General features: G+C 43.1%; 1 protein-coding gene across 1 annotated transcript in view; it reads left to right on the top strand.

Moving 5' to 3' along the window:
• Window positions 1–420: 420 nt before the first annotated feature.
• The window catches only part of KDSR (3-ketodihydrosphingosine reductase), a 44162-nt gene continuing 24140 nt past the window's right edge, over window positions 421–20442 (top strand). Inside the window, exons 1-5 of the mRNA XM_046671482.1 lie at window positions 421–635; window positions 4811–4900; window positions 7213–7269; window positions 11808–11873; window positions 12069–12164. Of these exons, the coding sequence (XP_046527438.1) occupies window positions 528–635; window positions 4811–4900; window positions 7213–7269; window positions 11808–11873; window positions 12069–12164 (417 nt within the window). The 5' untranslated portion in view covers window positions 421–527. The remainder of the gene's footprint in view (window positions 636–4810; window positions 4901–7212; window positions 7270–11807; window positions 11874–12068; window positions 12165–20442) is intronic.

Consider the following 20442-nt stretch of genomic DNA (forward strand, 5'->3'; position numbering starts at 1 on the left):
ATCCCAGAGCCTGTGTTCAGAATGCTCTGGAATCCTTCCTGCAGCTCCAGACCAGCGGCCCTCGGCGAGATGGCGGAACTCGCAGGCTCGGAGCGGTTCTGACCCCCGAGGCGCGGTTGGGGGAAGTCTGGACACCTGCTCTCCGCGGTCCTAAGAAGCACCCTCGACCCAAACCCGGAGCGTCCCCCAGCTCTGCCAGAGGCGCTCGCGGGTGGGGCCGCCCAAGCTCGCCCGCTGCGCAGTCGGAGAGGCCCCATCTCCCCAGGGAGGGAGCGGGGCCCTGTCCCCACGCTGGGGGCACCGGGGAGCCCGGATCCACCGGCTCGGGCTGCCTGGGCCTAGCCGCCCGCCCCTGACAGCGCCGCCCCGCCGTGGTCGGGCCCTCCGCCGGCTCCTCCTCTTCCCCTCCGGCCGCCGCCCCGCCCCGCGCCGCGAACCCAAACAGCCGGCTTCTGCGGGCGGGCCGCGCGTGACCGCCGGCGCCGCCAGCCCCGCGCCGAGCCCGCGCGCCCCGGCCCGGCCGAGCGATGCTGCTGCTGGCGGCCGCCTTCCTCGTGGCGTTCGTGCTGCTGCTCTACATGGTGTCGCCGCTCATCAGCCCCAAGCCCCTCGCCCTGCCCGGGGCGCATGTGGTGGTGAGTGGCCTCCTGTTGCTGCGCCGCCCCCTCCCGGCCCGCTCGGTCGCCCCGAGCCCGTCCTCTGGCGTGCCTGCCCGCGAAGCAGGCGGGCCGCCGACGTCCCTTTTTCCAAATGGAGGGCCACCTGCCGCCGTCCAGCCCGGCACTGTCTCTGCCGAGGGCCTCGGGGACCCGCCCTCTGCTGCACCTGGCTCCTCCCGGGGCCCGAGAGCGAGGCAGCGGGGACAGCGCCAGCGAGCCGGGTCCCGGCGGTCCAGGGGTCCGGAGCGCTCCTTAATCCCCGGGGCATCCCTGGGATGAGGATATTTTTGTTCTCAGTTTTCCCGATGAGTCAACTAAGGAACAGAAAGGCTGAGAAACTTTGCCGGGGAGACCGCGGTCGGTGGCCGTGCAGGGCGAGGCGCCCGGTCCTGGCCGGGTCGAGAGGAGGCGGCAGTAGGGAAGGGGGTCCCAGCCGCCAGGACCCGCCGAGGCAGCTCGGAACTGGAAGATGGCCTGTGTGAGTGACCGAAAGAGCAGTTGCCAAAGGAATCCAGGAAGTGACTCACCTGGGGGAAAAATTGCTCCGAACCCAGCAGGCTGGCAGTCCTGGCCAGCGGTGTTGGGACGCCTCTGTCACCTCTACACCGCTTGTCTTTCCAAGCTCAGCCCGGAGTCGGCTGATTGCAGTTTCAGTGCAACCGTCTGCCTTCATTTCAGAGTCAGAGGGATGAGCTGGGCGACCTGGCCAGTGCTTCAGGAAAGAAGGGGATGTGCATGGGTTTGGTTTGTTTCTTAGTGGAAGCGCGAGCCTTCGGAGATCCCTTTTCTGCAGGTGTGGCATCTTAAACTGAGGGAGAATGCCTCCTTTCCTGCACCCAGCATTTCACCTCTTGCAGTGGCTTTCTCATCCGTTTTTTTATTTGGATCTCACAACCCCGAGGCACATTGAGGCTGGAGGTTGTGAAAAAGGAGAGTTAGTTACTAAGCTGGCAGCACAAATCCTCCTCGTGCCGGAGGTGACATATGGGTGTCTCCGGTGAGGTCCAGCTGCCCTACTGAGCTGTGATAGGACAGGACGGTCATTTCTTTTAGTGTGGTTTAAATCTGGACAAGAGTTTGTGAATGAGTTAACGCATTTTCTTTAAGTTCTCCTTTGTAAATTTATCAGTATATTTCTAATTCCTGCTATTTCTGGTGTGGAAGCTAGAAGAGGAGGTGAGTATAAATTCATTAGAGAGGAAAGTGTCATATCCGCAAGAGAACTCTTGCCTCAAAAGCATGGCTTTGAAAGTCAGATTCTTTTATGTTTGCAGAGCATAACTTGGAAAAAGGTAAAACCAAAGGCAGTAATGAAAAATTTGAGTCAGTATTTATGAAAGAATTTCATTTAACCTTGACTGTAATGCTTGCCACCCTAGGTAAGATGATGAACGAGTCTGCTTGGACAGACCAAGAAGAATTTATTTTCACCATCCTGTTTTAATACACCACTAAAAATAATGTGAGGATGACATGAATAATTCACGTGATGTCACCATCTGTAAAAAAAATGTCGTAAGAAGAGTGAAAGTGTAATTCTTTTTCTTGAGATTCCATAGGACTAGGCCAGACGGTGTTAGGAGAGGGAGTTACTGTTTAGAATGTCTGCTTCTGCGGAGGCCTGAACAGACTTAGGTCATAGCTATTTATTGTTTTGCTTTTAGAACAGTTCGTATATACTAGTGTTATCTTCCTAATTACAGTGGTAAAACTGTGCCGAAGTCTTACACGGTATGTACTTACTTAAATCGGCTTATTTTTAAAAAACTGTTTAATCGACTTGGTGAGAACTGGAAAATCAAGTCCTTGCTTCTTGGAGATGGCTGAAAGAAACCCTCCTTGCAGCAAACCACCCTCTCTCTTGCCCTCAGTTAGAGGTGTATGGTGTGATTAAGAGAGAGTAATATTTAAAGAATATTTGCAATGAATAGTAAGAGGCAGTGATAAAGAAAGGCCATTAAACTGTTATCTTTAGTGGCCCACATCTGGGCTCAATTTACCAGTTGTCAGACAACTCAATACATATTAGCTGTTTTTCTTAGCCATTATGAAAATCTCTTATATTTTCTTGTGACATTCAAGAATAACATAGCCTGGAATTGACTTATGTATATTCTTAGATACTTGAAGGTTTGTTTCCCATGAACCATGATTCAAAAGTTTGTCTTACTTTTTGTTCTTATGGAAAAATCTTATGAGTGACCAGGTTGAACAGTTTTTTGCCGTGCGTGTGCAGTAAATTTACACAGCCGGCTTACCTATTACAGTCTAGAAAAAGAACAGCAATAATAACAATAGCTAATATCTACGGAGCACCTTACAGCAAGTAAGTTCTCTCAGTAACCTCAGAACTTCACTTGCCATTAATTCATTGAATAACAAAGAGGGAAATTTTTTTGGCGTGGTATCTTTCAGAGAAAGGGCATCGTACAACATATTACAAATTAATGTAGGCAGATATTTATTTGTGCAAGGCACTGTGCTAGGAATGAGGGGCAGACACTGGACTTGGTACTGGTCCTCAAGGAACTGGCAGTCTGGCGAGGGAGCTAAGACATGTACATAGGTAACTGCACATCTCGGCAGCGGGAAAAACATGATAAAACAGCCCGCACATTTTAGGGGTCCTGCTAATTGCTATGGAACTGGAATGTCTGGCGAAAAGGAATAAACCAGAACCACCCATGGAATATCTCAATGGCAAAGAGCTCCTCAGAGGCAGCCATTAGCCAGGGCAACAGGTATATTTTTACAGTAGCCTGTAGATAATTGGTTAATTCTCCGCCAAAGAAATCTCTTCAATGGTGGAAAGGTGAGACGAAAGAGAAGTAGGGGAGACCCCCAGGAGTCCCATGGAGGTGGTACATTCTGTGGGAGGGGCGTCATGGTGATTTGAAATCGTGGGGTGGGGTCAGAGATGTTCATGATTTAAATCTAACATTAAAATATTCAAAATAATTGAAATACCTGATTATAGGGAAATGGTTAAGTTCTCATACAGCTGTTTAATGCAATATTGTGAAGTTTAGTTTTTTAACCTAAGACGTTATGATACAATTTTTTTTTAAGTAGGCTACCAAAGCATGCGAGGACAGCACCCTCTCTGACACTTCCCTTCCCCATTCACCTGACAACCCCAGTCCCCACTCCCCTGGCCCATATTATGTAATTCGCATAGGGAAAATGACTTGAAATATCATGTTGCATTTGTCTTATTAAGTTAAATATATACTGAGTCCTTCCTGTATGCCAGGAACTGTGCTAAGTGCTGGGAATATAGTGGGGAGCAAAAACAGAGTTGGTATTTTTATGAAGTTTATGAGGCAGTGATAGGAGAGATGATAGGTGGTGAATCAGATAAATGCACACAAATAAATGCATGGCTGTTGGATTATGTGAGTGCCATAAAATAAAGCAAAAAAGGATGCAGTGCTGAAAAGTGGATTGAGGTGGGGGCAGGGGCAGTCAGTGAAGGCTTTCCTGAGGAAGTGACGTTTGAGCTGAGATTTGATGGATGAGTAGGTGCCAGCTAGATGAAAAGAGGGGAGGAGAGCATTCTTGGCATGGGAAATAGAATATGCAAAGGCCCTGTGGTTGGAGAGAGCTTAGAACTGAAAAAAAGCCAGTATGGCTGAGCTGTAGATAGTGAGGGATAGAATAGTGCAAAAAGAAAAGCTTTACTTCTCTATATTTCCATGTGAGCATATATTACTTTATAATAAGCAGTCATTTAAAAGATCATAAGATATATGTGGGTGACCATTCCTTTCATCTCTAGTAGAGCTAGTCGCGCATAGGAAATATGTGATGAGGAAATAAGATTTATTTGGATCTGGACTCACAGGCAGGCTAATGTATTTTTATGAACTAGATTTATAGGGCCCTTTCCCTCTGGTGAACTCAGAAAAGTATTATAGGTGTGCAAGTTGTTGTTCAGTACTGAAAACAGTCTAAGCAGCAGGCCATGCTGACAGCGTAATCTTTCATGCTTGCACTTATTTCATTCCTTCAGGCTGGGATGAAGAAGCTATAATAGCTAAAGATTTAGTTCTAGTAGATTGGTTTTTAGAGCTCCTCCTAGTTATTTTAAATAAACTTCCCACAGAAGGGAAATTTCAGGTGCTAAGAAGAGGTTTTACTTTTGCTTTCAGGTTACAGGAGGTTCCAGTGGCATTGGAAAGTGTGTTGCTATTGAATGCTATAAACAAGGAGCGTTTATAACTCTGGTTGCACGAAATGAGGTAAGTCTTCTAGGTATGTCATTACCAACTTACTTATTCAACTTTATTTATTTTCTGCTGAGGAAGATAAGCCCCGAACTAAAATCTGTGCCAGTCTTCCTCCACCTTATATGTGGGTCATTGCCACAGCCTGGCTGATGAGGGGTGTAGGTCTGTGCCCAGGAACCGAACCCGTGAACTTGGGCCGCCAAAGCAGAGCGCATTGAACTTAACCACTACGCCACGGGGCCAGCCCCCTAATTCCACTTGAAATTACCCGAAGAGGCTGTACAAACTTCTTACCTTGCTGGGAGTCACTAACATCTCTGGTTTGAGGTGTGATTCCTGAACCACTGGTTATTTCTGGTATTCAGGACAAAGACTTCTTGGTTGAAATCAGGTCAGCTCCATAAATATTTATTTAGTGCCTGCAACTATTAGGCAACATCACAGACACTGCAGATCTTGAGGTGGGAGAGGCCAAGACATAGGTAGGTAGCACACCTGACCACAGGAAGCCAAGGAGGGCACTCCACCCACTGGGGGTGCCCGCAGAGGTGATCTGGGAGCTGAGACCTGAGTCCTGAAGGCTATGTAGGTGTTTCTCTCTAATTTGCTTGTGACAGGATCTGGATTTCTGGTGAAACCCAGACCCCACGGGGAACTCTCCCTGTTCCCCAGCAGTTTAGCAAAATATTTGTTTTGCTGAGTCTACACAAAGTCTGTTTTTCTTTTTTTCAGGGTCTGTTATTCTTGCCAGAGTTGTTTCCGTGGCCCAAAGCAGTGGCACTGTCTTCCCAGGAACAGTCGTGGAGTCCTCTTGCTCTGTGGGGTGGGGGGAAGTGACCAGGGCTGTTTTGTCCACTGCTGTTGTTCTGCGCTTGGCATAACGCTTGTCCCGTAGCGGGTGCTCAAAACATATTTATTGAATGAAGAAGTGAAGGGAGGGGTGATGGAGAGAATGGAAACGCCAGCGTGGCATCGTTGCTTGGGGATTTTGAATTCCCCTCCACAAAAGGAGGGCAATGGTAGGATGACTGCCCAGGTGGCGAGTGGACAGCTGAACAGGGCCCAGTGACATGGCAGCCATGGAGGGCTCTGGGGCAGATGTTCAACTAATGACACAGAATTAGCCTTCAATAGCCATAATTTCTTTAAAAAAAATCAAGAAAGGGAGAATTAGCTACCTTTTATTTATACCCTGACTTCTCTAACAGTGAATTTACTCTGGCGTTGAAGCCACCTTACAGGAATGAAAACACAGCTTTCATAAAATGGCATTTTGTGAGATTTGAACAATGCCGATATTTGACACGAGACAGGTGAACAAGGAGGCAGGGGAGGCCTGTGTGTCAGGTGCTCAGAAACTCGTCCTGTGGTCCTCGCGTTGCTGGCAGTGAATGAGTGGGCAAGCCTTCTGGCATCGAGAAATTCTTTATTTTCTAATGTAATTTTTTATTCCAATTTTGGCAAAGTCAAGTTGTTTATACCTTTACTAACAGAATAATATAATTGTATTGTAGGCACATTCACGTTTAGGAAACCTACGTGTCTTTCTGAAGGATTCCCCTCCCTTTTTGTTCTTCTCTAGCTGTCATGATGTATACAAATTACAACTTTTATAGCAAATTAAGATGCTGTAAACTTATATCTGTCTTCTTGAAAATGAGTAAAACAAGCAAAATTGGGACCTTGGAAGAATAGCTCAATTACACAGTTAGGTTTGCCTGTCTGAAGATGATGATTACTATTATTTTTTTAGGAAGATTGGCCCTGAGCTAACATCTGTTGCCAACCTTCCTCTTTTTTTTTCCTCCCCAAAGCCCCCTGGTACATAGTTGTATATCCCAGTTGTGGGTTATTCTAGTTCCTCTGTGTGGGACGCTGCCTCTGTCAGCCAAAGCAGGACACACAAACTTAAACACTTGGCCCTGGGGCCCGCCCCTTAAGATGACTTTTGAAAGCAGCCAGGCGTAAGTCCACCTAAAAAGTGATTTCTACTGTATCTGCGTCTATGGTAGAGGAGGACGGTAGTGGACAGTCTCTTAGGAAAGCACTCTTGACACAGAGTCACACGAACCCTCGAGTTTGGGGAACATTGCATATCAGTATGGTTGTTCTTGTTTTATATCACAACTAAATAATGTTAGATCAAAACATTTATTAGAATTATCAACAGACTCTGGTCCGTAGCTGTGCCATATAGGTGCAGCCTAGTGTGTTTTCTAGAATTTGATAAATACTGTACAAATAATTGCTCTTTCTCTTCTTTTAAACAAACCAAGCAGACAGATGGACAGTCCCCAGAACTAATTGTTCCTTATTGCTTTCAGGACAAACTGCTGCAGGCAAAGAAAGAAATTGAAAAACACTCCGTTAATGATAAACAGGTAAAATTACCGCCTTCAGGATGCAGTTTCTGTCTAATCAACACAGTTGTATAAAGGAAAAAAGAGTTACTTCAACTGTGAATAGTTCATTGAAAGCGTGTAGGATTTTCCTGATTAAAATACATATTCGACTATTTTTTCCCCAGTTTTATTGAGGTGTAATTGACGTACAACACTGTGTAAGTTCAAGGTGTACAGCATAATGATTTGACTTACATATATTGTGAAATGATTACCACAGTAAGTTTAGTTAATGTCCATCATCTCATATAGATAAAAAGAATTTTTTTCCTTATGATGAGAAGTCTTAGGATTTACTCTCTTAACAACTTTCATATATACCATACAGCAGTGTTAACTGTAGTCGTCATGGTGTACATTACGTAGACTGTTTTTAAAAAGTCTAAAAATTTTTTAAAACTTTTGAATTGTCTAGAAATTCAGGTTGTTAGAAAAAAAAGTGTATGGACTCTCATACTCATTCACACACAAATGATCATAACACAATGTTGTACTAGAAAATGATTTCATTTCAATTATTTATTTAAATGAACTTTATATAAACACAATGGGCAAGGGGCATTTAAAAATTTATTTTGGTTATGGAATTTTGGGGTTAAAAATTATATGTGTATGTATATATATATATATATATAATATATTTCAGTATAAAACATAGTAACAAATTAATAACCACACACTCATCACCTAGCTTAAGAAATGAATTTCCCAGGGCCCCTGACCCCCCTCCGTGGGCCCACATCAGCATCATCCTCTTGTCTCCTTCCTAGGGGCAACCCACAACCTGACTTTTCTGTTAATCTTCCTTGGCTTTTCTTTATAATTTGACCATAAGTGCATATGATCCTAAATAGAATGTTGTTTACTTATGCTTCTTTTTGAACTTTATGGCATCATTTTTTTTTGGCAGCTTTGTTGAGATTTAATTCACCAATTTAAAATGTACAGTGGTTTTTCGTATATCCACAGAGTTGCACAATTATCAGCAGAATTAATTTTGGAACATTTTCATCATCCCATCAAGGCAGTCCATACCCATTAGCAGTCACTCTGATTCCCTCCCAACCCCTTCCTAGCCTGAGGCCATCACTAATCCACTTTAGATTTATACCACATCATTCCTACATAGGCTTGTGCAACTTGATTTCTTTACTTGATACTATTTTTAAAATTCCTCTGTGTTGCTGCAGGAAGTAATAGTTCATTTATTTTTTACTACTATATAGTATTCTCTTGTATGTGTAGACTACCCTTTGTTCATTAGTTCTTCTGGTGGATATTTAGATGGTTTCCTGTTTTTTTTGTTAGTTTATTTTGTTTCCTGCTGTTACTAAAGTTTTTTCCTGTGTCTCTTTGTGCACATGGGCAACATGGAATATACCTCAAAATGGAATTGCTGAGTTGACTGTACGTGTATCTTCAACTTCACCACAGTGGTGACACTCCCCCAGTAGTGGTTGGTGGCTCCTGTTGCCCCACATCCTTGCCAACACTTGGTATTGGCAGCCTTTCTAATTTTTGCTTTTTTCCTGTGTTTTAAGTAGTATTTCATTATAGCTTTAGTTGCCTGTTTTTTTCTCCAGGATATGTTAGAGATCTTTCCATATCAATAAAAATAAATCTGCCTCATTTGTTGCAGCATAGCATTGAGTACACCAACGTTTATTTAATCAGTTCCCTGTTGTTGGGCTGTTTCCTTTTTTTTTTTTTTACTATTGCATGCTAGGCTGCAGGTAGAAATCCTCGTCCACATCTCCTTGTGCACATATGTGAGTTTTTCTGTAGTACCGTGGCCTCTCCCTGTACCCCTTTCCCTAAAGCCCACAAACATTGGAAAGCTTCCGGCTCATCAAATGTCCCCATTTTTCTTTTGCACATTCATGTAACTTCTGGCAGAGAAGGAAGTCTCATCTAAAACCGTGAGCTGGAATGCTCATGGCTGAGGGCCCGTCTTGCCTGCTGCCAGCACCGTCTCTCGGCTCTGGACCTCTTCATCGTTACTCCTGCCCCGTCTTCATCCATCAGAAAGACTTTCGGTCGTGTGGAGAGTTGAAGGGAAAGGAAGATGCTCAGGGCAGGGGCTGGCAGGAAGGCGCTCCATCCTGTGCTGAGCCTAGAATGGGCTTGTTGCTCAACCGCTTAGCATGAGCATTCCCCTGTGGGCACTTTTTTTCTTGGTACTAATTTGTTAACTTTTTTTTTAAGTTTCACTTATCTGTGGTGTAGATTTTATTCATGGTGAATGATCTAATATTGTACAAACAGGCATGTTAAAAAATGAATCCTGTGATTCCTACTCTCTTTTTAAAAAAATACTTCCTTCGTGATGATTTGGGGTAAAATCCACCCCTCTGCTCTGGAATGCTCCCAGTTATGCTTGTGAAGAGGGCTGTTTCCCTTCCTCAGGAATTTAGGTCATTTGGATGGGGTTCCTTCTTGCATGAAGTGCAACTTCCAGCCTGATGGAAGAAATGCTAAGGCAATAGGTCTCTTTTTATTCAACCCTTTGGCCTCCAGTGTTTCAGCTTCGCTTTTCACATGGTAGCTTCTTAGAGCTGGATGAGGTCTCAGTCATCGCTAGCTTTTGACACCCTTATTGTACACATGAGGTCGCTGCAGCTTCTCAGGTGCTGCTCAGCTAGTTAATGAAGGGACAGGCCTGGAACAAAGCTTCCCAGGGGCCAGGCCTGTTCGTTCCCCCACACCACGCTGCCCTGGACTCGCAGCTTCCTTTGGCTGCGTGTTGTTGATGTGGGTGTGTGCCCTCCTGTACACGCACGTTCTGTCTGCCCCTCAGCTCGGCAGCCAGGCACAACAGGGAAGAATTCATGGAAAGACTTGAGAAATCGAGAATACCTTTCCGCTTCTCTCAGTGACCCCCACTGGAACATGGAACATTCCTATGTCAGAGGCCTAAGCTCTGCTTTGAAAGCATTACCTTAAGAGGAAAATTAATACAATAACTCATTATTTGTCCCTATTGTGTTAACTTCTATTTCATAAGTTTCTATCAAAGTAAGCACCAAAATATGTGCTTTTTCCCCTTTTCTCCCTCCCTCCCTCCCTCACCCCCCCTCCCTTCTTCCCTCCCTCCCTCCCTTCTTCCCTCCTTCCCTTCTTCCCTTCCCTTCTTCCTCTCTCCCTGCCTCCCTCCCTCCCTCCCTCCCTATCTCCCTCCCTCCCTCCCTCCCTATCTCCCTATCTTCCTCCCTTCCTCCTTTCCTCCCTCCCTCCCTCCCTTCAGAATTGTTTTCCATGGAAAGCACAGGCTGAGCCCTTGCCTCCATCCCTCTGTGCTGCAAGCCCCTGTGCATGGCCGAGTTTGTACTTGGTGGACTCTGGGGCTCAGCTTGGTGACCCCTTGTCTAGAGAATCTGTGAGTGGTCAGTCAACCAGAGTCAGGGATCTTAAGCAAACCTCAGAGTGAACCAAATGTGACTTGATTCCCAGCTCAGTTCCCACAGGCCCTGATGGACCCTTGGCCTTGTAAGATAATGTCACCTAGTTCAGCCTCCAAGCAGGGGCCTGAGCTCAGGTGACTCTGGGAGTGGGTGTTGTTGGCTTATCTCTGTTCCATCTGCTGATGCAGAATCCCAATAGGGCAGTCATGGCTCTGATGCTGCTCCACAGGGAGTATTTTTTAAACAGTTATTAGATTTATTTTTATTCTTTTAACAACTCACAATATTAACAACTTGAGATATAATTTATGTACAATTTATGTTATGTAATTTATGTATTCTTTTTAACAACTCGAGATATAACTTATGTACAGTAAACCACCGCATTTGAAGAGTACAGTTCAATGGCTTTGACAGCCGTAGACACGTGTGAGCCCACCACCATGCGGATACTGACCATTTCCATCCCCCGGAGTTTCCCTCTGCCCCTTGCGGTCCATTCTTCCCTCCAGTCCTGGCTGTGGGTGATCTCTCACCTGCTTTCTGTCACTCTAGATTAGTGGCATTTCAAGAGGAGCCTTTTTATGCATCTTTTTTCTATTTCCAGCTTTATTGAGGTATAAGTAACAAAAATTATAGATATTTAAGGTGTTCAATGTAATGATTTAATATGTTTATACTGTGAAATGATCACCACCATCAAGTTGTAAATCAGATCACCTCCCATAGCTATCATTTTCTTGTATGTGTGGTGAGAGTGCTTAAAATCTACTCCCTTAGCAAATTTCACGCATACAATACAGTGTTAATAACAACAGTCACCATCCTGCGCGTTAAATCCTCAGAACTTGTTCATCTTATACCTGAAAGGCGGTACCCTTTGACCAGCATTTCTTAAAACATTCTTTTGAGTTTTCTCGAAAGAGTTTTCTGTGAAAACTGCCAAGAAAATTAGGCTCTACTAATTGCATTGTCAGCAGATTTCAAACACTGCCATCTGTACATCCAAAATTGGGCTCCTTATCTACTGGAAAGAATTGCCTTTTAAAAAAAAATCCTTTAAAAATAGTTTCAGACACCTGCGTAGCTTTGATCGTACTTTTCTCTCTCTAACAGGTGGTACTTTGTATATCTGTCGACGTGTCTCAAGACTACAGCCAAGTAGAGAATGTCATAAAACAAGTAAGAGGTTGGGCTAATTGGACTTAATTCACTGGCCTTGCAATTGGTTCTTTCCGTTTTGGGTGTGTAGCTTAGAATTGGTGAATCTCCCCTCTAGGTTTAATCGTTTCATAGATGGTATTTATTGGCTTTCATTTGCTATTAAGTGATTCTTCTTTTGTCTTTCTTAATGCCTGTGCTAATAAACTTTTTCAGGCACAGGAGAAACTGGGCCCCGTGGACATGCTTGTAAACTGTGCAGGAATGTCCCTTTCAGGAAAATTCGAAGATCTTGAAGTTAGTACTTTTGAAGTAAGTGAGAATTTTTTTCCTTATTGGGGTAGCCCATCTACTAAAAGTAGAACAAGGCCGTGGGTAGAGGTTTTACAAATGAAATAGATGAAATGCACTCGGCTTTAATGGAAGCTTTAGAAGACTAGAGGAAGGCTGGACAAGGTTTTGGTCCCAGTGGCCATCCAACCTTAAGAGTTTAGACAAGAACCACGGTTTCTCCAGCTGTAAAATGAGAATGAAACCTCCAGTCTGACACAGGTTCCTATGACAATCCACTGAGGTAATATCTTCAAGAGGGCTCTTTGTAAGCCAAGAGATGCTGGATTTTCATGTCAAGTGTCAACATTCTTAACAATGAAAACCCAAAAAAGTTGAAGACCAGAGTCTTTAGAGTTCTCAAGTCAAGATAAAAAGATAAGGCCTCATGTTTATGTTTATATTTTTAAACAAGTTTGCCATGGAACCTCTCTTAGTAATTTGTTTCAGCCCTAAAGAAATGGACATCAGATGTGAAATCTTTCTTAAGTGCAAAACATTTTGTAAGTTGGCATTGCATCAACCGTCTTTTTCTTAATGGTCTGTTGAGCCTTCATTGTCGTAATGGGTTTTGAATGTTCTCCTCTGCAAAGTTAGATTGCATTCCCCTTTCATAGAAAAGAACTCTGCTAGAGCAGTAGTTTAGATATCTTGCTTCTGGTAGACTGTGGGATTTAAAGTCATGTTGGGGGAGTCCAGATGTAGGTACAAGCAGGGTGGTGCCTTGCCTGGGACTCGAGTGTCTTAAGCCTCCTCGATCAACTAGGCGTAAAAGAGAGTTGTCTTGACCTGTGTACCTTTATCTGTAAGAAATGAGAGGGAGATTTTGAAGATTATTTCAACAGCTGTGTAAAGAATCAGTTGGTGGAAATAGTTGTACTAGCCATCTAGGCATGAAATGATGAGGTGGAAGACGTTGGAGGTGGCCAGCAAAAGAGGAGTGGGGGGTGTGTGTGTGTGAGAGAGAGAGAGTGTGTGTGAAAGCTGATATGGAGGGAGAATCAGCAGACTCACCTTGACTGAAAGTGAAGAGCAAAGAGAGGATGGAGGTATGAGTAGTTGCATGGTTGTTGTAAATAAATGCACAGCCGCCCTTGGGAAGCGGCCGTGTCTGTTAGCAGGCAGAGGGCGTAGGGCTTGTTTACAGTTGTGTCTGATGCAAGGACAAGGAGAACTGAGGGAATGTTTTGTGGACTTGTGAGCAGGAATAGAAGAAACTAAGCGTATAACACCAGGTAAATGTGTGTAGGTATCAATGACAAGGAGATGGGAAGCAGGTGAGACGAAGGAAGAAGTCAAAGTTACATAGAGAATGTGAAGCATGTTGAAATATAAAAAATGCACAGTTCTAATCTTTTTTAAAAACTTGCTTTACTCTCAACCTTCATTCTCCCATTCACGCTATTTCCTTCCTTCCTTCTCTCTCTTTTTCTTTCTTTCATTTGAAAAAAGACAGTCAGAACTTCTTTCTTTTCCATCACCGCCAGCATCCTTTCCACACCCGTGCCCACCACATAGACTATTTGTTGCTCTCCTCCCAGCTGCAGGGTACAGTAGAGAAAAAGGTGGACTTTGGCATCAGACTAAACCAGTTTTAAATCTTAGCTCTGAAGGTTTCAAGTCTAACCGTTTACCAGCTATGTGATCTCAGGCTAACTCTTTCTGCTTCTGGCCTCAGCTTTTCTTCCGACCGCAGCTTCAATCTCTGTAAACTGATATGCAGCTCCCGGAGCTTTGAGGGTTCAGCATCATGATGTATGCATAATGCTCAGCCCATGGTAGCTGCATAGTAAATACTAATGTCCTTCCTCATTTATTCATTCAACCCACAAATACTCGAGAAAGCTTCTAGTGAGACGAGTGTTGTTCTGGGTCCTGGGGGTGCCATGATGAGCAAGAAAATAAAGTCTTGGCCCAGGCAAGGTGGGACCTGCCATGCAGGAGCAGGCCGATTGGCAGTGTGATTTCAGACTGGATGAAGTGCTGTCGGGTAGAAACACAGGGAGCTGTGACAGAGGGGAAGTGGGGCAGGGGGACTCTGTGAGGTAGTGTGGAAGGAGGTGCAGCCTCAGGGGTCTGAGACCTGAAGGATGGGTGCAAGGAGACCAAGGAAGAGACCCCAGGTGGAAGAGCCAGTAGTGCAAGGGCCCCGAGGTGGGAAGAGCTTGGCAAACTCAAGGAACAGACTCGGAGGCCTGTGTGGTGGGAGCTTCCCGAGCGATGGCAGAGTGGGGCAGCGGCCAGATCTGCTGGGGCCTTGAAGGTCACCATGAGCAGTTTAGATTTTAGTCCAAAAGCTTTGAAGGGGTTTAAGCTAGGCTAGGGAGTAACATGCTCTGCAGTTCTATTTTTAAAGGCTCTTTCTGCCTGCTGGGTCAGGGAGACTGTTAGGAGCTGTCAGGATAGTCAAGGCAAGAGATGGTGATGTTGGGAAGTGAGGGGGAGGTGCAGTCATGGGTAACCGTGGGGCAGGGGGCAGAAATGGGAACAGGGGAGGGGATAGGAGATTTTGGAAGCGGCCTAATCACAGTCCCAGTGAGAACTGGCCTTCTAAAAACAGAACCGTTAACCCCAAACCTGCTGCCTCTATTCCAGTGACAAGGCCTCATTCCAGGAATTATTTGTTGTGGGCTCACACTATGTGTTTGTGACCCTCTATGGAAGGGCCCCTCTTCCCCTGGCTGCCCTGGATGGAGGGAGGAGGCCACCATACTCTGGGGAGGATCACCTTCCAAGGCCATTATTTGCCTCTCTGCTCTCTCTCTTCTCAGTGTCGGTCACTTGCATTGTTCTCGTCAAGTCCAGGAATGGGCTTATTGTTGATGAGCCCTGTTAGGACACATGTTACCACATTTGATGCATTTTCTGAAGACGGGTTGCTTTTTATTTAAAATGAATTCAATCTCAGTTACTTTTTGTGTTTGATTGGGTGTTTTTAGTTTTAATTTTATTGAGGTTCGCATGCACATACCTTGCCTGAACACAATACTTTGTGTGTGTTATCACAACTCATTGCTGGGGAGTTTAAGCACGTCCTCTGTGACATCACGGGGAGAGGACTCATGGAAACTTCTACCCCATTTCCTCTGGACGTTGACCTGGGTATCTTTTGCTCTTGCTGATTTTCTTTGTGTCCTTTCACTGTCATAAATCTTTGTCACGATACAACTATGTGCGGACTCATGGGAGGGCTCCTGGTGAACCACCGAAACTGCGGGTGGTCCCGGGGAACTCCAACATCCTTCTCTTAATTTTCCTTTTTAATGGGTTTCTTTCTGGCTTCTTGGAGCTGTATCTTGTTTTATCTGCTGGTGGATATTAGTGAGAGTTATTTTTAATTTTTGATTGGGATCACATTGACTCTAGACGGGTTTGGGGAGAACTGACATCGTAACAATATTGTCTTCTAACCCGTGAACATAGTATCTATCTCCGTTTATTTAGGTTTTCTTTCATTTCTCTGAGTAACGTTTTGTACTTTTCAGTCTGTGGGTCTTGCACATTGGTTTTCAGTGTTTCATATATATTTTTTTCATCAATTTTTTTTATATTTTATTTTTTTTGACTTTAACTGAGTTCATAATAGTTTACGTCAATGTGAGATTTCAGTTGTACATATTTCTTAACTGTCACCATGTAAGTGCTCCCCTTCACGCCCTGTGCCCAACCCCCCACCCTCTTCCTCTAGTAACCACTGAACTGTTTTCTTTTCTTTTTTTTTTGAGGAAGATTAGGCCTGAGCTGACATCTGCTGCCAATCCTCCTCTTTTTGCTGAGGAAGACTGGCCCTGAGCTAACATCTGTGCCCATCTTCCTCTATCTTATATGTGGGATCCCTACCACAGCATGGCTTGCCAAGCAGTGCCATGTCCACACCTGAAATCCAAACCGGCGAACCCCTGGCCACCAAAGCAGAATGTGCACACTTAACTGCTGTGCCACCGGCCGGCCCCTGAACTGTTTTCTTTGTCCATGTGTTTGTTTATATTCCACATATGAGTGAAATCATCTGGTGTTTGTCTTTCTCAGTCTGGCTTATTTCGCTTAGCATAATACCCTCCAGGTCCTTCTGTGTTGTTGCAAATGGGATGAATTTGTCCTTTTTTATGGCTGAGTAGTATTCCATTGTATATATATACCACATCTTCTTTATCCAGTCATCAGTCGGTGGGCACTTGCATTGTTTCCATGTCTTGGCTATTGTGAATAGTGCTGCTATGAACATAGGGGTACGTATGTTACTTTGGATTGTTGATTTCAAGTTGTTTGGGCAGATACCCAGTAGTGGGATAACTGGGTCATATGATAGTTCTATTTTTAGTTTTTTGAGGAATCTCCATACTGTTTTCCATAGTGGCTGCACCAGTTTGCATTCCCACCAGCAGTGTGTGAGGGTTCCCTTTTCTCCACATCCTCTCCAGCATTTGTTATTTCTTGTCTTAGTGATTATAGCCATTTTAACAGGTGTGAGGTGGTATCTCAGTGTAGTTTTGATTTGCATTTCCCTGATGATCAGTGATGATGAGCATCTTTTCATGTGTTTATTGGCCATCTGTATATCTTCTTTGGAGAAATGTTCATATCCTCTGCCCATATTTTGATTGAGTTGTTTGTTTTTTTGTTGTTCAGTTGTGTGAGTTCCTTATTTATTATGGAGATTAACCCTTTGTCAGCTATATGATTTGCAAGTATTTTCTCCAAATTGGTGGGTTGTCTCTTTGTTTTGATTCTAGTTTCTTTTGCCTTGCAGAGGCTCTTTAGTCTGATGAAGTCCCACGTGTTTATTTTTTCTTTTGTTTCCCTTGTTTAAGAAGACAGGGTAAATTTGAAAGGATTCTTTTTAGTTTGATGTCACAGAGTGTACTACCTGTATTACCTTCAAGGAGTTTTATGCTTTCAGTACTTATCTTCAAGTCTTTGATCCATTTTGAGTTTATTTTTGTCTGTGGCGTGAGATAATGATCTACCATCGTTCTTTTGTGTGTGGCTGTCCAGTTTTCCCAACACTATTTATTGAAGAGACTATTTTTTCTCCGTTGTATGTTCTTGGCACCTTTGTCTACACCTCTGTCTGTAGATGCGTGGTTTTATTTCTAGGCTTTCAGTTCTGTCCCATTGATCTGTGTGCCTGTTTCTGTACCAGTACCATGCCATTTTGATCACTATGGCTTTGTAGTACATTCTAAAGTCAGGGACTTTGATACCTCCAGCTTTGTTCTTTTTTCTCAGGATTGCCTTAGCAATTCAGGGTCTTTGGTTGCCCCAAGTGACTTTTGGGATTCTTTGTTCTATTTCCATGAAGAATGTCATTGGGATTCTGATTGGGATTACACTGAATCTGTAGATTGCTTTGGGTAGTGTGGACATTTTAACTGTGTTTATTCTTCCAATCCATGTGCGTGGAATCTCGTTCCATCTCTTTATGTCATTATCAATTTCTTTAGGAATGTCGTATAGTTTTCATTGTATAAATCCTTCACCTCCTTAGTTAAATTTGTTCCTAGGTACTTTATTCTTTTAGTTGGGATTATAAATGGAATTGTATTCTTGAGTTCTCTTTCTGTAATTTCATTATTGGAGTATAGAAAAGCAACTGATTTTTGTAAGTTGATTTTGTACCCTGCAACTTTACTGTAGTTGTTAATTATTTCTATTAGTTTTCTGATGGCTTCTTTGGGGTTTTCTCTATATAAGATCATGTCATCTGCAAACAGCAAGAATTTCACTTCTTTACTCCCTATTTGGATTCCTTTTATTCCTTTCTCTTGCCTAATTGCTCTGGCCAAAACCTCCAGTACCATGTTGAATAGGAGTAGTGATAGAGGGCATCCTTGTCTTGTTCCTGTTCTCAGGGGGATGGTGTTCAGTTTTTGTCCATTGAGTATGATGTTCGCTATGGGTTTGTCGTATATGGCCTTTATTATGTTGAGGTAGTTTCCTTCTATCCCCATGTTGTTAAGAGTTTTTATCATAAATGCTGTTGGATCTTGTCAAATGCTTTCTGTGAATCTATTGAGATGATCATGTGGTTTTTATTCCTCAATTTGTTAATGTGGTGAATCACGTTGATTGATTTGCGGATGTTGAACCATCCCTGTGTCCCTGGTATGAATCCCACCTGATCATGATGTATGATCCTTTTGATGTATTGCTGAATTCGGGTTGCCAAAATTTTGTTGAGGATTTTTGCATCTGTGTTCATCAGCGATATTGGCCTATAGTTTTCCTTTTTTGTGTTGTTTTCGTCAGGCTTTGGTATCAGAGTGATGTTGGCCTTGTAGAATGTGTTAGGAAGTGTTCCATCTTCCCTAATTTTTTGGAATAGCTTGAGAAGGATAGGTATTAAATCCTCTCTGAAAGTTTGGTAGAATTCCCCAGGGAAGCCATCTGGTCCTAGGCTTTTATTCTTTGGGATGCTTTTGATTGCTGTTTCAATCTCTTTCCTTGTGATATGTCTGTTCAGATTGTCTGTTTCTTCTTGATTCAGCTTTGGGAGGTTGTAAGAGTCTAAGAATTTATCCATTTCCTCTAGATTATTCATTTTGTTTTCATGTAGTTTTTTGTACTATTCTCTTATAATCTGTTTATTTCTGTGGTGTCTGTTACTATTTCTCCTCTTTCATTTCTAATTTTGATTATCTGAGCTTTCTCTCTTCTTTTCTTTGTAAGTCTGGCTAGGAGTTTGTCAATTTTATTTATCTTCTCAAAGAACCAGTTCTTTGTTTCATTGGTCCTTTCTACTGCCTTTTTTTGTTTCAATAGCATTTATTTCTGCTCTGATTTTTATTATTTCTCTCCTTCTGCTGACTTTGGGCTTTGTTTATTCTTTTTCTAATTCAGTAAGGTGTAATTTGAGATTGCTTATTTGGGATTTTTCTTGTTTGTTAAGCTGTGCCTGTATTGTGATGAATTTCCCTCTTAATATGGCTTTTGCTGCATCCCATATGAGTCAATATGGTATGTTATCATTTTCATTTGTCTCCAGATATTTTTTGATTTCTCCTTTAATTTCTTTAATGATCCATTGCTTGTTCAATAGCATGTTGTTTAGTTTCCACATCTTTGTCCCTTTCTGAGCTTTTTACTTGTAATTAATTTCTAGCTTTATAGCATTATGATTGGAAAAGATGATTGTTATTATTTCTATTTTCTTCAATTTATAGAGGCTTGCCTTGTTTCCCAACATATGGTCTATCCTTGAGAATGTTCCATGTGCACTTGAGAAGAATGTGTATTCTGCTGTTTTTGGATGGAGTGTTCTATATATGTCTATTGAGTCCAACTGGTCTAGCTTTTCATTTAATTCCAAGATTTCCTTGTTGATTTTCTGTCTGGATGATCTCTCCATTGATGTGAGTGGAGTGTTGAGTTCCCCTACTATTATTGTGTTATTATTGATATCTTCTTTTAGGTTTGTTAATAGTTGCTTTATGAACTTTGGTGCTCCTGTGTTGGGTGCATAGATGTTTATAAGTGTTATTTCTTCTTGATGCAATGTCCCTTTGAGCATTATACACTGCCCCTCTTTGTCTCTTTTTACCTGTCTTATCTTGAAATCTAGTTTGTCTGATATAGGTATTGCAACACCTGCTTTCTTTTGTTTGCCATTAGCTTGGAGTATTGTCTTCCACCCCTTCACTCTGAGCCTGTGTTTGACATTGGAGCTGAGATGTGTTTCCTGGAGGCAGCATATTATTGGGTCTTATTCTGTAATCCATCTCGCCATTCTGTGTCTTTTTATTGGAGAATTCAGTCCATTTACATTTATGGTGATTATTGATGTGTGAGAGCTTAATGCTGTCATTATATCACTCATTTTCTGGTTTTCCTGCATTTCCTTTGTTTCTCGTCTTGTGTGTTTTGGTCTACCCCTTGAATTATGTAGTTTTTTATGATATGTTTCTCTGTTTTCTCCTTATTTGTTCTTTGTGTCTCTGTTCTGCTTTTTTGTGTAGTGGTTATCATGAGGTTTGTATTCAGAATCTTGTGTATAAGATAGTTCATTTTCTGATGGCGTCGTATTTCCTTAGTCTAAACCAATTCAGTCCCTTTTCTCCTCCCCTCCTAAGTTGTTTTTCTCATATCTTATTCCATCTTGTGTTCTGAGTTTGTGGTTAGACTGAATTCTGGGCACTTGTTGTTTTCTCTCTGGTCTGGAGATTTGATCTAGTGTCTCACGTTGTTAGAGGAGGTGGGTCAGGTTTTTTGCATTCTATTATTTGGTTGCAGTTACCACCTGTAACCACTGGGTGGTGCTCGA

This window comes from Equus quagga, chromosome 9, assembly GCF_021613505.1.
Source record: "Equus quagga isolate Etosha38 chromosome 9, UCLA_HA_Equagga_1.0, whole genome shotgun sequence".
In the NCBI taxonomy this organism is placed as follows: domain Eukaryota; kingdom Metazoa; phylum Chordata; class Mammalia; order Perissodactyla; family Equidae; genus Equus; species Equus quagga.